Consider the following 23,694-nt stretch of genomic DNA (forward strand, 5'->3'; position numbering starts at 1 on the left):
TCTGTAGCTTGAATCTCACCTCACGGACACGGACACTTGACAGTCCTATTGCCTCTGAATGCAGTGGCCTTCAGACCCTGCAGGCTCCAAAGTAAACATCTGAACATGTCTCACCGCACGGAATGATTCCACAATGTCCATGGATTCTCGATAAATGGAAAGGCCTTCCGCAAGCATCTACCTACCCGCTACGAACTGAGACAGGCAGAACAATTCCTATCATCCCAACTGCCACTGGCAATGAGATTGTGGTCATACCATACGACCGAACCAGTAATGAGCTCGCAGCTGTTTCAAGGATCGCCCTCGAAAACATGATCAGGACACCAATGAACTACTCGCCATGCTCATAGCTCAGGCCTGACTCTCGTGATCTAGATACGGCCTCATAAGATATCGCATACTACTACTACTACAGGCTGCGACTAGTCGACCCGAACTTGTGGGTCTAAGGGTTCAGACGCGTCATCATAAACCCTAGAAGGTCGGAAGGTTGGTGCTTGATTGCTGGAGCCTGGGCAGATGCTGGCAGCTGCACATATGACCAAGGCGTAGGACCTATCAGCTGCTTGTTGCTCTATGGAGTACATGGATATTGCAGTCTGCAGAGCATGTCTGCTGCTCTAACATCTCGACTTGCTGACCCGGTCAGCGAGCATGCATCAACCTGTCCCGATTGCTGCCGATATACTAGGTTGGCCTTTTGTTATACTCCCAACGAAGGGAGCACTCATGGCTGCTTCTCCGGTCTGTTCGTCTCATCTTCATTTACGAGAATATGTAAACCTATACCAGGTAAGAATCAGCCCGTCACCATATGCTACACCAACTTCTCACTCGCGAGCCCTAATCTACCCCCTCACCACCTCGGCAGCAGCCCGTCCAGTTCTCCGTCCAAAAACAGCCCCAGACGTAAGCCCACTCCCCCCAGGATAATTATCATAAAACAACCCCCCCAACATCTCACCGGCACAAAACAACCCAGGCACCGACTTATCTGTCGCCGCAGAAATCACACCCCCAGTCTCCGGTTCAACAGCCAACCCGCCAAAGGTAAAGGTTACACCGCAGGTCACCTTGACAGCAACATACGGGCCCGTCGTAAGCGGCGTCGCCCAGTTCGACTTTGCCAGGGATAGCTGTTTTCTGCTAGACTGCGTTGAGAGACCATCCTTGACAGCGGGGTCCCATTTTCGGTCTGGGTTCTCCACCTGGAAGGCAGCAACGGCCTCATTATACTCTGCTATCGTATCAAGAAACCGTTGAGGATCCCTAAGTCCACGCTTGACACACTGACTTGCCAAATCCTCAAGAGTGTCCCCAGTAATCCTCTCCACAATTTCATCCCTGTACTCCTCCCCACGTAACCAAGGCGTCATAGTCGCATCCCAAACCTGAAACGCCGCATGCCCCGGCTGAGCTAGAATTGCCCGCCCAAATATAGCATACGTATAGTTCCGCATATCAACGCCCTCATCTACAAAGCGTTCCCCGCTAGTATTAAGCATGAGGCCGAGCGGGTACCCCGATTTCGTAAACTCATTGGAGATCTCCCTATCCCCGGAGTTATTAGGCGCATTCGCGTCCCACGCAACAGAGTGACACCCGCTCCAGTTCCCCGCTGCCTTGGCGTTCGCATCACGCAGGGCCATTTCGAGGACTAACCCGTTGTTATACGGTGTACCTCGAACTTTAGCGAAGTCCCACCCAGGCCCGAGATACTGGGCTCTCATGCGCGGGTTCGCTTCGAAGCCCCCCGCTGCGAGGACAACAGCTTTTGTTTGTATTTCGTGGTCCCCCGTAGAATCCTCCACAATCACAGATCGTATGCCCCTGGTCTTGGAATCAAGAACAAGCCTTTTCGCAGCCGTCTTGAACAAAATCTCAACACCTAACCGCCTCGCAGCAGCAATCTCATCACCCACAAGCCCCTTCCCACCATCCTGCGTCTTGAGACACATCCCGCCCCAGAACTTCCACCGGCCCTCAATTTCATAAGCCTGCCGGTTAAAGCTGAGCTGAAACCTCACCCCATGCGAAGCTAACCACTTAACAGCCTGATTACTCTCCTCCACCAGTTTCCCCGCAAGGGCTGGGTCACTGCGCCCCAAACAAATCCTCTCAATGTCGCCCCTAAAATCATCCGCTGTGTAAGGCTGCATATCAATTCGCGACGCGATCTCGTCATCGATATTATTGACCAGCGGGAGGACGTCACCTAGGCCGGCGTGCACTGTGCGGAATGCGCCTGCTGTGAAGTAGCTGTTTCCGCCGGCCCAGTGGGCGGGGCAGGAGTCAATTAGGAGGATGTGTTTTGCGCCGTTTTCGGATGCTGAGAGGGCGGCGCAGAGGCCTGCGTTGCCGCTTCCTATGACGAGGACGTCGACTGAGGATGGGGGTGTGGATGAGGGCATTGTGGAGAAGTACCAAGTGGTAACGGAATTGGGAGTGAGGGGGTGTAGATGGAAAGTGAGGGAATCGATGGATACGTGAGGATTAAGCCTAGAGACAAGTGCGCTGGAAGAAGGACAGAGAGTGTGGAGTAGACGTAGAATCTGCGGTAAGATCGCACCTTGGCTTCTTTCTAGTAGTCCCGGCTATGGACCTCATGTATGGAATCTGTCTCCATCCGATGTTCGGCAGATGAATATTGCGGAGAAGCTCCGACTGCGATGGAAGCGATCGTGGGGTACCTCATCCAGGATGAGAGTCTCCCACAATTGGCTGGTTCCTTCTATTATTCTACTCTTAAACCGTTTCTACAATGTGCCAATATAAATGAAATGATCCATTCTCTCAATTGAAGGGCTAAATAGATACAATGCAAAACTATATGCAACAAACAACCGAACAATACCATATCAATATGCCGTCTAACCAGCAACTTCAAACAAAGAACAAACCACCGACAATCAGTCAATGAGTCAATCAATCATCAGACATGCCAAAATCTCCGTTTAGTAAAATGAAACGCTATGAAACACGATACTAATTAAATAAGGAAAATCACTCTCGCACTCCCAAGATAGAAGAGACAAAATGTTTGTTGAGCCAGTCTAGTTGGATCCGAGGTACTTGAGCATGGCCTCCTTCTCCTCGACGGGGAGGAAGGACAGGGCCTGCTGGATACCCTTGAGACCGCTCTCGCGGTTGGAGAAGAGGAGGTTGGAGATCTCGGAAGCGACAGCCTGGGATTTGATAGCTTCGATCTTCTCCTGGATGACCTCCTTGTTCTCCTCGTACCAGGTGGCGACGCGGCGGTCGTCGTTCTCGAGCTCGCTCTCGAGGAACGGGGTCCAAGAGTGCAGAGTGCGGAGGTGGGTGGCACGAGGAGAGTCGCTAGAGGACGCAGAGTTGCCCTGGGCAATGGCTCCGCTGGCTTCGCCCTGGATGGGAGAAGGAGCAGCACGGAGCATGCGCTTGACAATGTACTCCTCGCTGATACGGCGGCGCACACGCCAGTAGAAGAAGCGACGAGCGTTCTTCCAGGTGAGGGCTCCGCGGATAGTGTTCTTGGCCTTCATGCGGCCGGCACGATCGTGGAGATCGGCGAACTGCAGAGCGATCTGCATGTAGACAGGGAGAAGCTGCTCCTCGCGAGCGGCCATCTTCTCCTTGATCTCTTGAAGCTTCTCCTTGCTGAGGTTCTTGTCCTGGAGGGCGCGGCGGAGCTCTCCGTAGGTGGGGTCAAGGCGAGCCATGGTCTCCAGCTGCTTCTCGCGGCGGAACTTGATGCCAACAATACCCTCGGGCTCCAAGACACCACCACGGGCCTCCTCATCGGCGTACATCTCCATCTGATCGGGGTTGATGGTGGGGTCGACGACGACCCAAGAACCACCACGGAGCTCACCGAAAGGAGGAATGTAGACGAAGATGGGCTGTTCGTACTTGACGAGAGCGTCGACGATGTAAGAACCGTACTTGAGGACCTCGTTGTACATGTCACGCTGTCCACCAGAGAAACCTCTCCAGTTGGCCAGGATCATGACGGGAAGCTGTTCACCGTTGTTGAAGTCACGGAGCGCCTGGGCAGTCTTGAAGGAGGAGTTGGGGTACCAAACACCACCAGCCTCCTGAGTGATCATCTCCATAGAGTCAGGGTTGGCGGGATCAGCCGGGGTAACGTTCTCGACGGAGCGAGTCTCAACAGCGATAACACCCATGGGGATACCGCCGAGGCGAGCACGACCGACGACAACAGTGCGAGCCCAGCCACCGAGAGCCTCCTCGAACGAGCCAGCATCGAAAAGACCAGGGAGGAAGCCTTCCTCGTCGTGCTTACCCTCAATGAGCCAGCGGGTGTCGTAGGCCTGCTTGGCCGGGGGGTAGTAGCCGACATCGCGGTCCCAGGTGTCGGAGACGGGACGAATGGGAGGAAGGGCACCCTTCTTCTCGGGGACGAAAGAGAGCCATTCCACAATCTTGGCAACACCGTCAAAGTCGTTGGCAGCAGTCATGTGGGAGACACCGTTCTTGTACATGATTTGGGTACCACCAAGCTGCAGGTTGGAAGTGTAGACTTCACGGCCAAGCAGTTTGTTGATGGCAGGAGCACCAGTAAGGATGATGGGCTGGCCCTCGACCTGGATAGCTCTCTGTCCAAGACGAACAAGGTAGGCACCAATACCAACGGAGCGGCAAGTGACGAGAGTGATGGTGAAAATGTCCTCGTACGCGCGGGAAGTGGCACCGGCAATGAGACCAGAGCCCTTCAAACACTCAACACCAAGGCCATCTTTGGCACCAATGATGGTGGTGATCTTGTGGCGCTCCTCACCCTCATCGTGAATGAGCTCAGTGATGACCTCCTTCTGCTTGCTGGCGTCGAACTTCTCCTTGACCTCGGGGGTAAGGTAGAGGTACTTGAAGCCAGCCTCAGGCTTGCTAGCGTCGTTCCAGGCGACCGAGAAGTAGGGGATCAGCTCATCGGCCATACCGATACGGGCACCGGAGTTAGCAGAGAGGTAGATGCGAGGAATACCCAGCTTGCGAGCCAACTCAGTACACTTGTGGAAGAACTTGTCCTCCAGAGGACCGAAGGAACCGATCTGGAAAGTGATGTCGTTGGCGACAATGATGAAACGTCTGCCGGCAGGGTACTCGGGGGTACGGGCAGTGACAAGCCAACCAACCATACCGTGAGTGTTGGTACCAGGGCCACGAGAAATCTCGACCAGGTTGTCGGTGTCATCGAGAACAAGCTCGCTGTACTCCATGCACTCGCCAAGGGGAGGGCGGCGCTCGGCCAAGCTCGGAACCTTCTCAATGCCGCGGGTCCATGAATTCTGGAAAGCTTCACGGAAGAGCTCAGGGAAATCGTACACGTACTGAGTGCCCATAACGTGAGCCTTGTACCGCTTAGGCTGCAGCCACTCCTTGGTAGGGTAAGGCGTGGAAACAGGACGCAAGTGGTTGGCGCCAAGCTTGTTGCTACCACCAATGCTGTGGAGGAGCCATTCACCCTTCTCGGACTTCTTCTCGATGTAGAGCTCGACCTGGATGATGTATCCAACGGTGTTGCTGATGATAACACGCAGAGGGTAGGGCATGCCAGTGGCCGGGTCAGTGCACAAGATGCGGATCTCAGCACCGGTGACACGAAGGCGCCAAAGACGAAGACCGAAGCGGTCCAAGAAGCCAGCCAAAGCCTGCTCGACATCCTGGGGCTGCAGGTTAAAGACGGGAGAGAAGTTGATGAAGATGTGGTTGAGATCGGAGTTGTTGTTGCCAATGACCTCAAGGGCATCAAGAATGTCGTTCATCAGGCGGTCAGCCTCGGAGATAAGGTACTCGGCGGTGGGAATGTCGTCACGGAGACGGCCGGGGCGGACGACGGCGCGAACAAAGTATCGCTTGTCCAAAGCCTTGTCATTCTCAGGTCCCTTACCAATGGCCTCATAGACGTGGATGTTCCTGTTCTCAGTGAAGACGGGCCTGATATTGAACTTGGACAGACGGTTGAGCTCCAGCTGGAAGGCCAGAGCAGGTTCGCTGTGACGGATACTGACGTCCTCCTCGTAAGCGGGGCCCCTGAAGGTGTAGTAGCTGGGGTAGACTCCGTTCTTGCCACAGATGAATGTGACACGACGGATACGGCGAGCAAGCATCTCGTCCTTGAAGCCAGACACAATCTTGCTGATCTGAGCAACAATCTGAGCGTCATCGAGGTCCTCAATGTCACGGATGGCAACATTCAGGACACCGGTCAGCTCAGTGGACTCGCTCTCGGAACGAGGGGCAGGGCGGCGCTGGCCAGCAAGAGAGGCAGCGAGACCGTGGTCGCTGGGCTTCTTCGCTCCAGCCTTGGGGAACACTTCAAGGGCCCTGGTCAGGTACTCTTCAGCATCCTCCAGGTACTGAACAGGGAGGATAACACCCTTCCGTGGAGTCTCGTTGGGGTTGTCGTTTAGCAGGTTGGACATGTCGCTAATGGAGGCAATGCGCTTGAAGGGGTTCTGCTCAGTGGTAGGAGTGCTTGGGGTCGATGGGTGGGTAACAGAAGTCAGAGAACCGAATTCAGGCTGACCCAGCTTGCCCATGGTGAAGTCCCAGGAGACGAACGCAGGCTCACCCTGGTGGTGGTACTGCATATCCTGAATGGTGTAGGCACGGTAGGCACGGCGGACGTAAACCTCAAGAGCCGCCAGAGTGACCCACGGATCCTTGTGAACGAAGAATCGAGGCAGAACGTCGAACACGGTGTACTTGGAATCGACGACCTCCTTGAGAGAGCCAAGATCAGGCTCACGGTGGCTAAAGCCAGTCTCACCATACTGAGACTCCGCGACAGAGGAGCGAAGGATAAGCTCCATCTGGGACAGACGCTCCTCAAGAGATGGCAGAGCGCACTGGATAAGAACCTCACGCGCCTTGAGCGTAACCTTGGCAGCGGCACGCGACTCGATCTCCGTCAACTTTTTCAGAATAGCCTTGAAGTATTGGCCGACGTTCGCCATATCAGGCTGGTTGGGCCGGTAAATCGAGAGGATAGCAAGGATGAGGTCGTTCTTGGCGCCAATCCGGCTGTGTGAGAGAGCGTAGTTCACAATGGTGGCGACATCATCCTTGTGCTCCTCACGGAGGGCAAGGATACCGTCCTCATATCGGGCCTTGGGGCCGGAGAAAAGCTTCTCAACGGAGACGTAGTTCTCCAAAAGTCCAGCGAACACCTTGTACTCGTGGACCTTCAGACCCTCAAGGTAGTTGTTGATAACCTGGACCAAGGGAAGGAGGGTGGTCTTGAGGATTTCGGCATCGCCAGCGCCAACGTTCTCTTCAATGAATCGGACCATGGTCTTCTGCAACTGCCTGGCCGGGAACTCAGCCTTGCGTGATCGAGCCCGTTCAACAATGCTCTCAAGCTGAGAGTCCAACTTCTGAGGCATACGGGAGTGGAGAGCAGAAGACTGGGCGTTCCATTCGCTGTAAGGGAGCTCAGGGTCACGAAGAACCTGGATAAGTTCCTTTAGGGTGGAGTTCATGATCACCTGGTTGTCGTAACCCTTTAGGATGTTCTCCAAAATGCTGTGCAGGAGGAAGAAACGCTGGGCAGGTTTGTTACCAACAATCTGAGGGGGTCCAATCTCTGGAAGTTGCTCGGTGAAAGGGTGAGCGTGCTTGACGCGGGAGGGGTCATCAAGAGCAAGGATACCAAGAATGTCCCCAGCCTCAAGAGTGGCTCCGGGTTGCTTGATGAGCTGGACAATGCCATCTTCCGAGGCGATCAAAGGCATGTACATCTTCATGACCTCGACTTCAGCATAGGCCTGGCCGGCGCGGACATGCTCGCCGTTCTCAACAGTGAACTTCACCAGTTTTCCGGGGGAAGGAGTGCGGAGCTGAGTGGGGTCGTTCTCTTGCTCGAGCAAGCAGGTCTTGCCGTCCACGCTGAGACGGGTGGCAGCAGCTTCTTCCTTCCAGTAAACGTTGTGACTGCGGCCGTTAAGCAGGACCAAAAGACCACCGTCAGCCAGGGCACGCACGCCAACTGAGCACTTGGAGCCGTTGATGAAGAGATGGTAGCTATCAAGCCCGGCGCGCGTGGCAGTGAACTTGTACCGCTTACCCTCATAGATGAAGTCAACGGGGAACACAGTCTTCAGAACGTCCTTGGACGGAACCTGACCCTTAGAGATACCGGTGCGGTACTCCTCAAGGCGCGCCTCGCTGGCCTGGTGGGCCTTCGTGACAGCACCGCAAAGCACGGCAACAGTAGTATCGGGACGCTCAGCAGTCAGCTTGTTGGAGATCAGCTGATCCAACCAGCCAGTGGTGATCTTGTTCTCCTCGAAGGCGGGCGTCTCAAGCAGCTTGATCAGGTACTCAATGGTCGTTCGGAAATCACCACGAATGCTCAATTCCTTCAGTGCGATAACCATGTGCTTTCGCGACGCAGATCGGTTCTCACCATAGGCGAAGATGTGACCAAATTGACTGTCGGAGAAACTGTGGATACCACCCGATGTACCGACGGAGAAGTAACCCCAGACGTTGGATGAAGACCGGAAGTTCAGCTCGTGCATGGTACCACTGGAAGGCTTGAAACCCTCACCGGGGTCCTCAGAGGTGATACGGCAAGCCGTGGTGTGACCCTTGGGCTGAGGGCGGCGCTGGGTCTGCAGGCTACCTTCCTTGGAGAAGTCAAAGTCAATCTCTGCCGAGGTGTTGGGGTCGACGCCGTAGAGAAGACGGATGTCGCGAATGCGGTGCAGAGGGATGCCCATGGCAATCTGGAGCTGGGCGGCGGGCAAGTTGACACCAGTAACCATCTCAGTGGTAGGGTGCTCGACCTGCAGACGGGGGTTGAGCTCAAGGAAGTAGAACTTGTCATCAGCGTGAGAGTACAGGTACTCAACGGTACCAGCCGAGACGTAACCCACGAGTCTACCCAAGCTGACAGCGGCACGCTCCATAGACTGGAAAGTCTCAGGGTTCGCGATTGTCACTGGAGCCTCCTCAATAATCTTCTGGTGTCGCCGTTGCACTGAACAATCACGGCCAAAAAGGGAGATGTTGTTCCCGTACTGATCAGCCAGCAGCTGGACTTCCAAGTGGCGGGCGTTACCGGCGAGCTTCATGATGAAGATCGGTGACCCGGGAATTTCGTTGGCGGCGGCGTTGTACAAGTTGATGAATTCCTCTTCCTTCTCAACCTTGCGGATACCCTTACCACCACCACCTTCGGAGGCCTTGATCATGACCGGGAAACCAATCTCCTTCGCCTTCGCAAGACCTTCTTCAGGTGAGAATGTGCAACCCTTGTTGTAAACCTCGTCTTCCACAGTAACGATGCCATTCTTGTCAACCACGACCTCATCCACACCAGTTCCAGACCATGGGATACATGGGACTTGGGCGTGCTGAGCGACGATTGTGGAGGAGATCTTGTCACCAAGAGAGCGCATCGCAGAGGCAGGAGGTCCAATGAAGATGATCTTCTTGGGAGAAGCGGCAAGAGATTCCGGTAACCGGGGGTTCTCAGAGGCGTGACCCCAACCCGCCCACACGGCGTGGACGTCCATCCGCTCAGCCACATCAACAATCAGCTCGACGTTGGCATAGTTGTTGTTATTCGTGCCACCAGGGACCTGCAAGAAAAAGGTTTGTCAGCCTTTTCCTCAAATACAATCTGTCCTGCCAAGGCAATCTCATACCTCGACATATTGATCCGCCATACGAATGTAATCGGCGTTTGCCGTCAAATCTTCCGGTGTCGCCATCACTGTGAATTGAATGGCACGCTCGTTGCCAAAAGTCTCGTAGGCCCATTTTCGTACGGACCGAATCTCCTTGACGGCCGCGATACCGTTGTTGGCGATAAGGACCTGCAGGGAAAGGAATTGCGGGTCAGTTTCTGCTACCACCGCTCGAATCCTCGTATACAAAGCTCAAAACTCACCGAAGTAATGACGGAGTGACCCTCATGCTGGGCAACGAAATCCTTGACAGAGCTCGGGGAAGCAGCGTCTAGGTGGTTGCCACCAATGAAATGTGAGGGGAGGTTGTATTTGGCGGCTCTTGAGCCTCCGTGACCGTTTGTTGCACCGTCGCCCATGATTGCAGTCGTTCAGGTGTTTATTATTATGTATTAAGCGCTTCCCATGCGATATATACTAGGGTAGGGGCAGCTCGAAAGAGAAGATCGGAGAAAAAGTAAGAAAGTCGGCGAAAACAACCCGAGAGTTCCTGGAGGAAGAAGGGGGAGATACGGGCTTTCGTTCAATTCGTGAAACAAGAGGGAGGGGTGAGAGTAATCCCCAGTCGGTCACAGGAGCGGCTTTCCTGTGAGAATCGAAAAAAAAGAAGAGCCGAGAGAAAGGTCAAATAGGGAGGTGAGAAGCAGAGAGAGGGTGCGGGAGACAAAGCTGGGCTGATAGCTGAAGAAACGTTAGTTGGAGGGTCCCAGAAAAATCGGAAGCTGCCCTCTTGCCTCCGCATGCAGACGGAGGCACTGCGGATACTACTTACCACCACCAGTCGAGGAGAATGGAAGAGAAAAGAGGTAGAAGAGTAAGAAGAGGAGAAAAGAAATTGAATTCTTCTTTTCTTTTATCCCTCAAGGAGTTGAGGATATGGTACAGGAACGAGGTAGGAGAAGAGAAGAAAAAGACCGAGCTGATCAGGAACATATTGCGGATACGGCCCAAGTATTGAATCTTTCGGAGTCCGGGCCAGAAGCAATTCCACCCCATGAAAATGCATTGTTGGGCCGCCCGCGACCCTCTTCCCACCACTTTTTCTGCCCCGTTCTATACCCCTGGTCTCCAAGGTCCACTATCAATACATTTCATACGCTGAGACTCTAAGTCAAGAGGATTGGCAATTGCCAGGTTGTCTTGAGTTTAACCCCGAGTATAAGTTACTCTGGATAGACTGGAGTTGGCTCCCAGTCCGGGATTGATGATTACTACAATCTATAAGGCTGTAATTGATTTTGATACACCCGCCGTAATCTATATATCTCAACTCGTTGAACGGGCCCCATTCCACGCGCGATAATCTAGCAGAGATCCAGGAGACTAAAGTGTTGAAGTCATTTGTGCCTTGTCAGGTGAATTTCATCATCATATCTGCTGTAGTCAGCCGTGCATAAGCTGAATACTATATGTTGGCCGGAGTATAGTTTGTAGGTGTGAGATCATCAAGATTCAAGATAACTTGGAAATAGTACGGGAGTCCGGCTCGGGAGTTTATTCCTACCGTCGCATTGACAATTCCGGACGCTTCAGATGTTCCAAGCATTTGGTTTGGTCGCATTTGGAAGTTCGGTAGCTCTTCAAGGTTCCTCCAGGTTCTTTGACTATGCCAAGGCTATTGAGCGCTCCAAAGCAACACGCGATCATCAACTATTGCTCTCAAAATGCTCCGTCAAGAATCGGCAGATAATGGATATCAGCCCGTAACCCCAATACAAGGCGTACTCAGCTGCCGAGCCTACACTAACCGGTTGTGGAAATTGTTGGCACCGGACAAGTATCCCACCAATTAGCAACCCCGCATATGGTGTTCGCGTTGGGGGAGTTTTCTTCCGGCAGAGATCGGCCTCAGCAAATCCCCTTGGTGACTAATGCGACGCGAATTCACGTGACTCTGTACAGATCCCTAAGGCTGAAGCTAACCTACTCCGGTTCTAGTTCCTGGCCGATTCAGTAGTATTCATGTGATCCTGATCCTGATCCTTAATTGTCTTCTAGTCTGTGGGGGCTAAGCGTTTCTTGTCAAGCTGTCACTCTGCCTCGGTTTAGTAGTAGAATTGCGCAAGAGCACCGGTGTCTATGGCTCAATCCATTGGTCGTCCAGCGATTTCAGATAATCATTTCCTTCCGGCGTCTATCCAGGACGCAGGATCATGGCCTGTCTGTACGTCTTTCGCAAGTGCAAGGCCCGAGTTGGCCGTCTTAGGATTCAGCAGTCCGAACTCACGGCAACTCACCCGCAAACAGAAAAGTCCGTGGGCTGGATTCCGGATACAGAGCCCACACTGGCAAGCGTAACATCAGTAAATCGCACTAAGCATCATGGCATATATATTGTCATCCACCCCTGTAATACGGATGCTGATGACGTCCACGACTCCATGATATATACATATTTATGTCTTTTCACCGAGGGTATCGAAAAATATGGGGCAGGGCGAAGGTTAATGGGTAAATCTGCGCGTGTTCACGCGGTTACAAATCCATAGAAGTAGGCTAGACGTACCTGCTCCCTGGACAATCCAGCCGATATACTACACCCCATACATATGGTACCTTTGCCACGAACTCCCTTAGGGAAGATCTCAGCGGGACGGGAGAAGCCTCCAGCTACTGAGTAGGCGGTTACGGTGGTCATATCTATGTTGACGGAGCTTAGAATCTAGGTGTACCCCAGGGCCCTCTCTTGACTCTATAGCCAATCCCGAGACGGTCGAGAACCTTAAGCAGGGGTTACTTATTGTGTTGGCGCCGACCCGCATTTTCCAACCCCGTGGGGTTGAAAAGCAGACGAGTCATTACCCTAACGGAAGCCAACCTGGAGATTCAACTCGTCCAGAGGGTCGACCACACACTAACGGGACAAGCCGATGAACGGACCGCATACTGCTCAATGGTATGCCGCAGTTTCAGTCACAGGAGCGATTGTTGTATAGTTCGAGCCCGCTTTCTACCTTGTGATTCTTGACGCACAGTATGAGGTAGACATAGCTCCGTCCATGCATCGGCCTCGTTCTGTAGGCTCCTAACAATCCAATTACTGTTCTGTGATGACAGAAGCGAGGGTATGCGCCTGCGATCGCCGCACATTATCAGGTATAGTGCGCTAAGCATAATGTAGAGCTAGGTACAGGGGTGGGATTTGGGAGAGCCTCTTCTCTCTCATCAATTGCGTGGCTATATGTCGCGCCATGGACGGGTCCTTCCCTAAGGCCTTTTGGGGCAGAGCATGGGGTTCCAAGCCAGGCCTATCCAGCAAAAGAACCCGACACTTGAGACTAAGCGAAAGTCACGAGTTAACGAAATGGGGAGCCTGATATTGAAGGTGATTCTGTGCAACCAAGCTGCCCGAGTTTAGACTTTTGGCCGCAGTGCATAGAATCGAACCGGCAAAAGCTTGAATTCCTTCGGAAACCCAGTCTGCATATCAGATATAATGACTCTCATTCCTGCAGCCTCGAAGATAGACCTGAATTTTTCATTTGTCCTTGTCACGCTGCTATCCTCTTCATCGTACATATCATTTCCCTTTGGGTCAGTCGACATGTTCTCTTTCACCACCAGAATCCCAGCCCCAGTCAAAGCAGCACGACACCGCTCAATCAACTCGACGAGTTGCCGGTCATTCAAGTGACCCACACAGAACTGAATCCAGATCAAGTCATATTTCTTATCAGGTATCCAATCTTCAAGACCGAGTGTGTAGACGTCTCCAATCACATTGTCCTTCTTGAGAGCGCTCTCGTCAAGCACCTGCGTGAACTTCGCCACGGGTTCCACTGCATCCACCACTTTGCAGACGTGACGGAGGAAGCCCTCTGTAACCCGTCCAACTCCTGCTCCGCAATCGACACCGCGGTCAAGTTTCCCTTCTGTCGGACACCCGGGGATAAGACGCCGGATTTTGGCCAGGAATGACCTGGAGCCTCTCAGGTCGATGCGGGAATACCAGGGATATGGACCGAGCATTCCAAGCATGCTATTTGCTGTGGCGGGAACGCTGTTCCAATAGCCAAGAGAAGCCGATGTATTTATATTGATATCGACCTGAGTGGCTTCAGAACGACGTTCATATTGACTAGGATGTTCGGAGGACATGATTACTGAAGTTCAAGTGCGCCAATGGCACCTGCAATGTCGAAGCCAACAATTGATAACACTAGAAAAGGTCTTTGGTTTCTTTTTGTGAGCCAACCACTTCCGACAAAGGGTGGGTGACAGAAGGATTAGTAAGCTTTCGCCAACGAGCTAAACCAAGTTTGTCACGGTTGGACACCTTGGCAAAGAGACAGCACAAACAAAACATGTTCAACGCTCAGCAGCAAGATTGACAGATTTCACCTTGAGGAGGGGTAGCACATCGCAATATCTAAATGCCGACCTTCCTTACCTTGGGCTAGATGCAAGAGTTGCTAGGCTACAGCATCGACCTGTTGAATGACGCCGACGATGATGCCCCACGTTTCTACTCCAATCTCACGCCGGTTCCGGCGACTGCTTGTGGAAAGACCAAGGATGAGCTTGAGGAATAGTCAAGGATACAGCGCGACGGGGCTTCGAGACCCATCCCAGAAACACTTCTCCCTGTGTCCGGCATGACCCAAGTGAGTTATTCCAGCCCAACCGTCTCCATTGGCTCTATTGATAGGCTCACAATTCCCAAGGAGATTTCTAGTGGCCAGTACAAAGTAATTCCCCCAACGCAGACACCAGGTAGGCTAATACTCTTTCTCAGTGGATGTCGCATTTCAATATGCTTTCAATCTACCGCTGCTCTTGAATAACAGTGAAGTTGCGGGAAATGATGTCCGTGGTGAAGGTACGCTGCTCTCTTTGACTAAATCCGTGCATGGGTCTAGCTAAACGTTCTCAGATCTTACAACGCAGTGACTCTAGCCCTATATGGTCGATGTCTCGCCTCCCTAGTGTAATCCACGACAGAATCTACATGTATGCCATACCCAAAGCACGCTCCAAACAATTTCTTCCGAAACTTGGTGGGCTTGCTCTTTCTAGAGGAATAGGCGATTCTAGCGGATTTTACTATACGTTCAGCAGTCTGGGCCTCCTCGCAGTCAACAAACAGATGTGCGAGGAAGCGCTAGGGCTAGCCTATGGTAAGTCATTCATTCAAATGGAGGATATGGACCACTTCATAGCATTTGCCACCTCGGTTGAAAAGATTGGCCATGGCGATATTGAATCGATGGGCTTTACTTGGGAGAATAGAAGTGATACAACGTCTACTGGGTGCGGTGTGTGGAACCCTGGCGATGAGACTATCAAGCTGCCGACTCTCCATACGAAGCGATGTATTCAGCTTCTTGAACACTTTCGACGGCTTAGGTGTCTTCAATTGTGGCTTGAGGATGGTGTTATGAGCTCCAGAATGACACCGGAATCCGCGAACTCGGTGCTTTCCGAAGGAGACATGTGATACAGTACTGCGACAAGGCGGGGAGCCAATTAGACCTGAATGAAGCTCTCAAGTGATCCAAACAAGGGTGACATCCCAGGCGCATGGTGTATAGTGAAAAGGTAGATCAGTCAGGAGTATGTAACTTCCAGGCCAGACATGGATCCTGTGATAAATGTTACGTGGCTTCAGACGCAGTCCGACGTTCTCTCCGGCACTTGCTTTACCTGAACGAATTTGGATGTAACTGAAAGATGGCGACAAAATCTGGAGCAACTGGCTGCAGCCCCTTTACGCATTGGGCGGTGCCCCAGGGGATCAAATATTCCGGGCTTACCCCCACCAATCTTCCTGGGCGGGGTCTGGGAATGGTAGCGACCAGAGTGATCGAAGTACGCCAAATTCCTAGATGTTATCGCTTGCAAGCGACTGACGTCTCAGCAAGGAAGACGAAGACCTCCTTACCGTTCCGTCGAGGATAATGCTGACAATTGGCTCCATTCATGCATCCTTCCTTGGGCTGTTTCCCGAACGAACATCTATACACGCAATTCTCGCGGCATTTCTTACCCATGGAGATCCGGAAGTGCTACACAATGGGAGGCATGGCGGGGAACTTGGCCAACCATGCAAACCATGAGGGAATGCATGCCCACTCTATGGTTGCATCACCCACTATGTTCGGCATCCCCGGATGACCATGATTCAAGGATTCTCGATATCCTCCCGCCTTCAGTTTCTGGTGCGTGGAGCACCGTCGCGAAAGACCCTAAAGCCATTGGTACCGACACGATATATCAGAGTATTCTTCCTAAACAACAAGCAAGCCTAAAAAAAGCGTGGGAATGCATACTCAATGTGTTCCCCAAGACAGAGTGGAATGTCTTTTGTCATAACTGGCTAATCGTCAATACGAGGAGTTTCTACTATGTAGGAGCGGAAATGGAAGCTCCAGAAGATTGGAACGATGCTGTGGGCTTGGTCCCTTTCGCCGATTACTTTAACCACGCCGATGACCCCGTAATTCCCATGCCATTCAAAATGACGGCAATATCCTCTCTCTCTCTTCATTGGCACTAAACCAAAGTCTTGTGCGGCGAGTTTTGAGGACCATGAATATCATTTCAGATCAACTGGGCGCATCCGTGAGACTTCTTAGATAAACTCAACAAGCGATGCATTAACGTGCCGTCATCCTTCAGAAAAGGGAGAAGAAGTCTTGATAAGTTATGGCTCCCATCCAAATGATTTTCTATTCGTCGAGTGCAAGTATAGGCCTCATGGTCTGTGAAGAACGCACATCACTGATCCGAATCAGATGGTTTCTTTTTGGACAACGACCTGTCTGATGCTATCTTTCTGGATGACATAGTGCTTAAGACGCTCACACACACAGAGAGAGCACGCGGAGCTAGAGTTGCACAATCTCTATGGGTACGTTATGGTAACGGCCAGACCATGGCCATGATACGCGGCTAGGTTGGACTAATTCTGGATGTAGGCAATATCAAGTTACGGCTAAGGGCGTCTGCTCCCGTACCAGAGTCGTTGCAAATCTGAAATATTTAGATCGTGAGAGCTGGCGAAGGCTCGTCTCGGGCAAACCAGAAAAGGGTGTGGGTTTGGTGAAGTCGATGAACATTGTTAGGGGCTGGGTTGAGTTGTACCTCAATGAGAGCCTCACAGTAGTTGGAGCCCTGGAAAACCTGTCCAAGGAAGCGCCTGTGTGGTCTCCTACTCCTGTGATTGGGTCAGGTCTACCTATCCACGGTGCTTCCCACGGTATCGAAGAGATGGAGCCAGGCCAGACAACTATGCGAGATAGCATTAAAGTCTATGGATACTGCTTGATACACTGGATTGGATTTCTCACACCACCCTCTCAATCATGGTTTCAACCGCGGCAACGCTGTCCCCGGGGGTCTCCGTATGGAGAATTGCCACACTAAGCTTCTTGCGCCTGTGATTCTCGAACGAGGTACAATATCAGCATTGATAATAAGCGTTTCTGGACCTTCTGAACCAAAAGCAAATAGTTGGCCCAGATTACTACCGCTCGATCAATTGAGGTTCCTCGGCTGTTGTACTTGATACTAATATGCTGTATTCCAAGTCTTTCGGGTCCAGAAACCAACGACTTCAGCATCCTCTAAGCCGAATCCTGCAACACGCCTTTCAGGTTCTTTTGCTCGTATCGACTCGCCATTTTTCACAATTTCGGGCATCGTCTTAGCAGATAGAGGACGTTTGACCCAGAAACGCCACGGTACGGATCGCTGATATTCTTTCAAGTACCGTCCCAGCCAGCGTGACAATTAACGCTGGGAACGGCTTCCACAACGCGCGGGATTATATCTCATCACCCACGATTCGGTTTATTCTTTGGTCGTTCTTCTTGAGTGCTAGAAGCTTCCTTGGCTCGCCGCTCTACAAAACGTCTCTCGAGCTTAGTTACGTCGGCTAAATTCAGATTGTTGAGATGGCCGCTTACAAGAATTCGTCAACCATTGGATGATTCCATCTTTCTCGCTTCCTGACAAACGGTGGCTACTCGGGTGTTCCGCGGGACCCTGTAGAAAAGATGTCTTGGGGGATGGACTGAAAACACTTGGTCTCGCTGAAGAGTGCAAGCATCAGCTATAACCATGTCCAGCTCCAGGCTCATTGGAAGGTTTTTGCAACTTCATCAACGGGGTACGTATCCTGTCAAGATTACTGGCTATTTTCAGTCAGGCCAAGTGTAGGCCGTTCGACTGTACGCGCGCCCGTCTCGGCTGCATGCATGGTGTCCGACTATTTCCGACTAAGGCATAGACCATTCGACTTGGGGCTTGCCCCTCACGAACAGAGGCATAACGGCCTACGGCCCAGTCCCTTATTTTCCCTTATGCTCGCAGTAGAAAATCTGTAATCCGCAGTGTCGAGGTTGTTAATCGCCGAATGAGCCTCCCTTGGACTGAGCAACCATAACGGCCATACCGCACTTGAGATTGCCAACATAGTTGGTGACGAAAGCATGGCGGATTTCTTCTGCCAGAGGATAGCGGATTTGGACTCTGGGGCCTGCTCTCTTCCTTTTAGACCGAAAAGAAATTTAACTGATGTTTCTCTGGAGCGCCAGTCGCCTTTCGTGTCCGATACGGTTGAAACAGCAAATCTCGATTTTAGACAATTTCCAATTTGCCGAGCCTTGTGCATGGTCGAGAAATGAGGCTATTCATTTGATAGATGCCGTGCTGCTAATGCGATAGAATAGAAAGCAGGAATTTAGGTACCTACTTAGCTGATTAGAATCCAAAGCGTGGTGTTTTCAGAGTGCAGTCAGCCACTGTATATTCGCGACAAAACCTTAGATCGGCAAGAGAACCCACTACAGAGTGTGTATCAAGTAATCTTAGTAGATGATCAATTTCAAAGTCACTGGGTATTATAACGCCTAAAGACAACGATACACAGGACCAAAGGTACAACCAAAGAAATGAGCGCTGAGAAACAGCTTGGACGCCGATGGGACCTTCAACTTTGAGGCTGTGGTCCCCGGCAACAACAAGAGTGCCACACTTCAGATACAAGTCTCTGACTGTACAGGCATGCGGCGGTAAATGTAACATGAAGCCAGTCTATAACCAACTGGAGCAAACAACCTTTCCAAGGTACTCCGAGGTTGGGATCTTCCAATAACACCGTGAACCCAGCAATTGAAAACCGGCGTATACAAGAAGGCTCGGAAAGTGATTCGTATCCTGAACAATCAAAGGTGATTAAACTGGTCAAGGGCCATGTAATGTTGAAAATGCTCTAATGCACGCGTAACGAATCAGAAAGTCTCTCCCAGATCACCCGCTGTCGGCTTCGACTGGGGCGGACCCATCGTATTCTGTCGACGTAAGCTCCGGGGAGCGGGAATTCCAGAGACGGTCCGTTTCTTTACTCCGGTAGGGGTTGAGAACGATGGGAGACGGCTAGGGCGCGTCTCGCTGATCTTCGCCCGTGCAGCCATCTGTTCCGCAAGATCTTGATCTTCATCTTCATCTATGAATGACATGCCGTTGATCGGAGTGGACTGCCCCGCCGGGTTGCTCAGTGACGAGCGCGGTCGCCGGCTTTCAGTGATGGGATTGGTGGAATAGTGGCCCAGCGGGGTTTTTGTACGGCTTTGGCGGCTTTCTGGGCGATTTGAGGGTGTTACACTGGGGTGAGTGCTGTGGCTGAATGAACTGGAAAAGCTCGTACGACTGCTGGGGCGGCTGTCTCCTTGGGTTCTATACGACGGGCGACTAGAGGTGACGTAAGAAGGGTCGCCATCTCTAAGAGACGAGCTGAAGCTGCTGCCGCTCATCCGCTTGCGAGGCTCCCGACGCATCGTAAGGGTCGACGCGCCAGGACTGTCAGCAAGAATAGAGCCTGCGCGCGAGGATGCTCGAGAGCCAGTTTCTGACGGTGGAGGTAGCTTGGACTTGGCTGATTGAACCCTCTCTTCCAGCTTTTGCATCTTCCCAATGAGGCCGCGAATTGTATGTAACGAGCCAGATTTGGGAATTCCTGACGGGCGATTCGCAGTGTTATTGGTGAGGTTATTGCTCTGCTTGGACAGACTGGGTCGGGAAGCGATTGAAGGGGTTGAGCGGCCGTTGCTGAAAGCGAAAGATGTAGCTCGAGAATGAGTCTGGAAGCGTTGTGGAGGCCTGTTGCCATACAATGACCGCGTTCCAAATGATTCGGATGCAGAGGCTTTTTGAAGGGGGAACCCCGACGGCGCATTCAACGACTTGCGCATACTGGTCGACGTCTCGGAGATGGGAGGCGATGGCGGCGTTGCAGCTGCAGAAGCCAGCGACAGCGACAGCTTGGTCGGGGGTGTTGTGAATAAAGGAGAAGACACCGTCGAGTGCCCGGGAGAACGGTCGAAAATTTCGGGAGTATGCGGCGTTGATGGACTGCGACCCAAAGGTGCTGGGCGACGTCGCCGGTTTGGGTTCCGCAGCTTCTCTTGAACAATCTCGGTTTCGATCTTCAATTCGTTCAATTCGTCGCGTAGGCGCTGGTTTTCGATGCGCAAATTCTCCCGCTCCTGCTCACCGTGTTTGACCTCTTCCTCTAGAAGAACACCCCTCTCAATAGCCATATTGAACTTGGACTCCATATCCTCCAGGGATGAAGTTGTGTGGCGGTGCTGGCGTTCGTAGTCATCATTGACAACTTCGGTGTCCCGCAGCTTCAGCTGTAATGACAAATTGGTATCTCGCAGCGATGTTATCTCTTTCTGTAGCGCATTTTGGGCAGTACTGGCTTCCGACTTGGATTGCTTGTATTTGGACTAGAGGAAGAGGCGATAAGTTTGGGGTCGTTGGTGCCAGGAAAAAAGAAGCCAAATCTCACCTTCCATTCATCCACTTCATATCTCAAGTTGTCCACCTTCTCTTTCAGTCCCCGCTCACGCTTCTCGGAAGCCTCAATTTCCTTCTCTAACTCCGCCTCCAATTCGCGACTGGACGCCTGGAAATCGGCAAGTTCGGACTCAAGCTGCTCATACTGCTTTTTGTAGTGTGCAAGCTGATCCGATCGAGAGCTAGTCCCGTTGGTGCTTTTGGTAGAGGGTTCATCGGCGGAAGGCATCGTGCCCACACCAGGCAAGGCCGGTGTAGGGGGCGCACGTCCCAGGGGTCCACGTCAGAGGATCGTTAATGACGATGTATCGATAACGAGCAGACGAGCGGTTATTGAGCGGAGTCAAGCTTCAAAGGCCAGAAACCGCTCGTCTATCATATATGCAGTACCCGTGTTCTGTTGCAGAAACCGCGATGTACGAACGGAGACGGTGGTTGGAGGGGCCGAGGCGGTGTCGCAGCAAACGGAGAGATGCGACGATGAAGGAAACAGGAGGTGGCGAACGAAGATGAGCATAAAAAGAGGCGGAATGCGCCCGAAGTCGACTTACCTTGAGCGCATCCCTCGCAACGGACGGAGAGCAGTTGTGGTTGTGTCGTGGTTGTGGTCGCGGTTGCGGAGGGGTTTTGTTGATTTGATGATGTTGGGGGCAGGAGATGTGATACACACCCGGGCCTGGGAACCATAACCATGTGGATGCGCTGTGACCACGGGAACAACAACACTGGACTAGGCCAGCCCAGGCGGTGACTGCGGCGATCCCGCTAAGCAGAGTGGGCTTAGTTGGGTCATGTTTATCTTCAGGCATCAAGCGCGTGGCATTACTTGCGAATGTGTGGTTCTTGGTATACAAATCAGAATCGATTCCAGCAAGCTGTCGCCATTGTCTATACAATAGGTAGTATAGGACCTAAATAATGTCATGAGCAGACTATCTCGCCCTTGTTATTATTGGTCTAAAGAAAGGACTAATGTTTAAACATAGCGACTTGCCGGCAGTGTTTTGAGGTAAGATCATCCCAATTGCCACACTATATATATCCCGAGCATACATTTTGCCCACCAGTTGGCTTAGTATACGCAAGGCTCAGGCACAAGCATAAAATTCATATACTTTGCTATGCGCAGGAACCACATGATAATATCTGAAGTATATCCCTTGTATTTATTCACCCTGCCCAATGTTAATTAAAATGGGAAAAGACTGGGCGCATATGCAATTCGGCGTTGGTGGTGGTGCTGGTATTGCCACGCAGGTTGTGACTCTTACTCCCCACGAGCGGGAAGTCACGGGTCGCACGTGACGTCAACTGAGCACACACTTCTGCCTCCCTCACTTCAGCCTCGCGTAGAGGACACACGGCAAGGCTTATTGCTACCCGAATTGTCAGCGATCCAGGTGTGCGGATGTGCTATCTGGGTCCGTTTCAATAAGACGGTTTCATTTCCCAATTTCTGGTGAGTCTCCTGTTTTCGATACACGGGCCTTTGGGTTGGGGCGCTGGTCCACTCATCTCCCGACATACATCTGTTGTCTGCTATAACCACGCACGGAATGATCTCGGGCTCCCATCGTTTTCTTGGGCACTGCTTCCACGCACTACTCGGTCAACCCTGATCGGTCGGGCTGTGCTTCTGCCTTGATATGCACTAGATGGAATGGCTTCTATGTTGATGCTGATGCCCGCTTTAAAGTTTCCCAATTTTGGTGAACCGCCATGGCGGACCCCACCGATCTGAATCTCGATGCGCCCAGCGATCTTCAAGACATTCCGGAGATGTCAATGCAGCTTCTTCCTCCGCCGGAGGGGACGTTTCCAGACAAGTAAGTGCCTCTATTGAATGGGCGGCTCGTCGTAGCTAGAAATAAAGGCTCACATAGTGGTGTACCAGGAATTCGCTCCTTGCCTCTGTGCAAGCACATGCCAAAGCCCATGGATACAATGTGGTAGTCAAATCGTCCAGCACGCCCACTGAAAAGAAGCCCGGGCGGACGGCCAAGGTCTGGCTACGATGTGACCGAGGTGGGCACTACCGTCCGCGGAACGGTCTTACTGAAGAAACGCGGAAGCGAAGGCGCACGTCCCGTTTGATGGACTGTCCGTTCATGCTAGTTGCAGCTGGAACTCCTGGCATTTGGACGCTGACCGTCTTGAACCCTACGCACAACCATGGCCCGATCGTTGAGAAACCACGACAAGTCCCTCATCACAAGGTCCGCAAAGGACAGATTGCTGCCGTTCCGTATGACTGGCCGCATGATGCGACGCTCACGCCGTACACGACTGCGCTAGTCATCATCGACATGCAGAAAGACTGTCAGTATCTCGATGAAGTGCACCTCATATACACATCTTGCTGACTGAAAGCAGTTTGTGCACCGGGTGGATATATGGAGTTTCAGGGCTACGACATATCACCTGCCCGAGCATTAATACCAAAACTCCAGGAACTCCTAAACACATTTCGATCTGCTGGATTTCCGATCTACCATACGCGCGAAGGTACTTCCCATCTATCTCATCAACAATACCCAAATCTGACCTGATAATCCAGGCCACCGACCCGATCTATCAACTCTCTCAAGCCGAGAAGCATACCGATCCCAGAACAACCCATCTGGACTCGGAATCGGCTCTCCAGGCCCTCTAGGCCGCCTCCTCATCCGCGGCGAACTAGGTCACGACACAGTCGACGAACTATATCCCCTCCCCGGCGAACCAGTAATCGATAAACCAGGCCGAGGCGCATTCGCACACACAGACTTCGAGCTCCTCCTCCGCAACAAGGGCGTCAAGAACCTCGTCATCGCGGGCGTGACGACAGATGTATGCGTGTCCACAACAATGCGCGAGGCTAACGATCGTGGCTTCGACTGTGTCGTTTTGGAAGACGGAACTGCAGCCGCCGAGCCGGGACTCCACGTAGGCACGATCGAGTCGGTGAAGGCGGAGGGGGGGATCTTTGGCGCAGTCGCCAAGTTGGAGGATGTAGTGCGCGCCGTGGAAAACTTTAAGGCTGTCACTGTGAAGAAGCTGGCCCCTCAGATGACATCTTGATTTCTGGCCTTGTTTGGATGTGAAATAGTCTCGCGTTTAGCCATTTCGTCAAAAATGAATATTCAGGCATACCAGTGTGAAACTCGCACCACAAACGCCTCGCCAACAAAACAACACAAGCCTCATAACATAA

At 52.3% G+C, this 23,694-nt stretch overlaps 7 protein-coding genes across 7 annotated transcripts; 3 read left to right on the forward strand and 4 right to left on the reverse strand.

Annotated features, from left to right (window-relative positions):
- Nucleotides 1–851: 851 nt before the first annotated feature.
- Nucleotides 852–2,414, reverse strand: BDV17DRAFT_294845 (uncharacterized protein; the record flags this gene model as incomplete). Its single annotated transcript, XM_073762931.1, has 1 exon — nt 852–2,414. The coding sequence occupies one exon, from the start codon at nt 2,412–2,414 to the stop codon at nt 852–854; it is 1,563 nt and encodes a 520-aa protein (XP_073611863.1).
- A 544-nt stretch (nt 2,415–2,958) lies between these two features.
- On the reverse strand, nt 2,959–10,227 carry BDV17DRAFT_191259 (acetyl-CoA carboxylase ACC1). The gene is made up of 3 exons (XM_073755108.1): nt 9,902–10,227; nt 9,657–9,827; nt 2,959–9,590 (listed from the first exon to the last, which is right to left on the reverse strand). The coding sequence occupies exons 1-3, from the start codon at nt 10,055–10,057 to the stop codon at nt 3,057–3,059; spliced, it is 6,861 nt and encodes a 2,286-aa protein (XP_073611864.1). The 5' UTR covers nt 10,058–10,227; the 3' UTR covers nt 2,959–3,056.
- Nucleotides 10,228–12,633: 2,406 nt separating this feature from the next.
- Nucleotides 12,634–13,977, reverse strand: BDV17DRAFT_272984 (N-terminal protein methyltransferase). Its single transcript, XM_073758972.1, has one exon. The coding sequence runs from the start codon at nt 13,794–13,796 to the stop codon at nt 13,053–13,055; it is 744 nt and encodes a 247-aa protein (XP_073611865.1). The 5' UTR covers nt 13,797–13,977; the 3' UTR covers nt 12,634–13,052.
- Nucleotides 13,963–15,555, forward strand: BDV17DRAFT_272985 (uncharacterized protein). Its single transcript, XM_073758973.1, has one exon. It carries the CDS (start codon nt 14,548–14,550, stop codon nt 15,133–15,135), a length of 588 nt encoding a protein of 195 aa, XP_073611866.1. The 5' UTR covers nt 13,963–14,547; the 3' UTR covers nt 15,136–15,555.
- On the forward strand, nt 15,369–16,965 carry BDV17DRAFT_284244 (SET domain-containing protein; the record flags this gene model as incomplete). Its single annotated transcript, XM_073760500.1, has 8 exons — nt 15,369–15,506; nt 15,560–15,636; nt 15,702–16,134; nt 16,202–16,259; nt 16,317–16,397; nt 16,433–16,558; nt 16,627–16,838; nt 16,870–16,965. The coding sequence occupies 8 exons, from the start codon at nt 15,369–15,371 to the stop codon at nt 16,963–16,965; spliced, it is 1,221 nt and encodes a 406-aa protein (XP_073611867.1).
- A 1,966-nt stretch (nt 16,966–18,931) lies between these two features.
- nde1 (nuclear distribution protein NudE) lies at nt 18,932–20,730 on the reverse strand (the record flags this gene model as incomplete). The annotated part of the gene is made up of 2 exons (XM_073762932.1): nt 18,932–20,431; nt 20,494–20,730. The coding sequence occupies 2 exons, from the start codon at nt 20,728–20,730 to the stop codon at nt 18,932–18,934; spliced, it is 1,737 nt and encodes a 578-aa protein (XP_073611868.1).
- A 1,490-nt stretch (nt 20,731–22,220) lies between these two features.
- BDV17DRAFT_284246 (cysteine hydrolase family protein) lies at nt 22,221–23,561 on the forward strand (the record flags this gene model as incomplete). Its single annotated transcript, XM_073760501.1, has 4 exons — nt 22,221–22,327; nt 22,396–22,820; nt 22,875–23,006; nt 23,059–23,561. 4 exons carry the CDS (start codon nt 22,221–22,223, stop codon nt 23,559–23,561), a joined length of 1,167 nt encoding a protein of 388 aa, XP_073611869.1.
- Between the last annotated feature and the right edge of the window lie 133 nt (nt 23,562–23,694).

The sequence above is a fragment of the Aspergillus undulatus genome (genome assembly GCF_047715775.1).
Source record: "Aspergillus undulatus strain CBS 261.88 unplaced genomic scaffold BDV17scaffold_59, whole genome shotgun sequence".
Lineage (NCBI taxonomy): Eukaryota > Fungi > Ascomycota > Eurotiomycetes > Eurotiales > Aspergillaceae > Aspergillus > Aspergillus undulatus.

Coding starts and splice junctions, on each gene's coding strand:
- BDV17DRAFT_191259 (XM_073755108.1), bottom strand. CDS start 10,057: ATGGGCGACGGTGCAACAAACGGTCACGGAGGCTCAAGAGCCGCCAAA. Junction 9,828..9,901: donor GTCACTCCGTCATTACTTCG/GTGAGTTTTGAG, acceptor CTTTCCCTGCAG/GTCCTTATCGCCAACAACGG. Junction 9,591..9,656: donor TGGCGGATCAATATGTCGAG/GTATGAGATTGC, acceptor TTTTTCTTGCAG/GTCCCTGGTGGCACGAATAA.
- BDV17DRAFT_272984 (XM_073758972.1), bottom strand. CDS start 13,796: ATGTCCTCCGAACATCCTAGTCAATATGAACGTCGTTCTGAAGCCACT.
- BDV17DRAFT_272985 (XM_073758973.1), top strand. CDS start 14,548: ATGGGTCTAGCTAAACGTTCTCAGATCTTACAACGCAGTGACTCTAGC.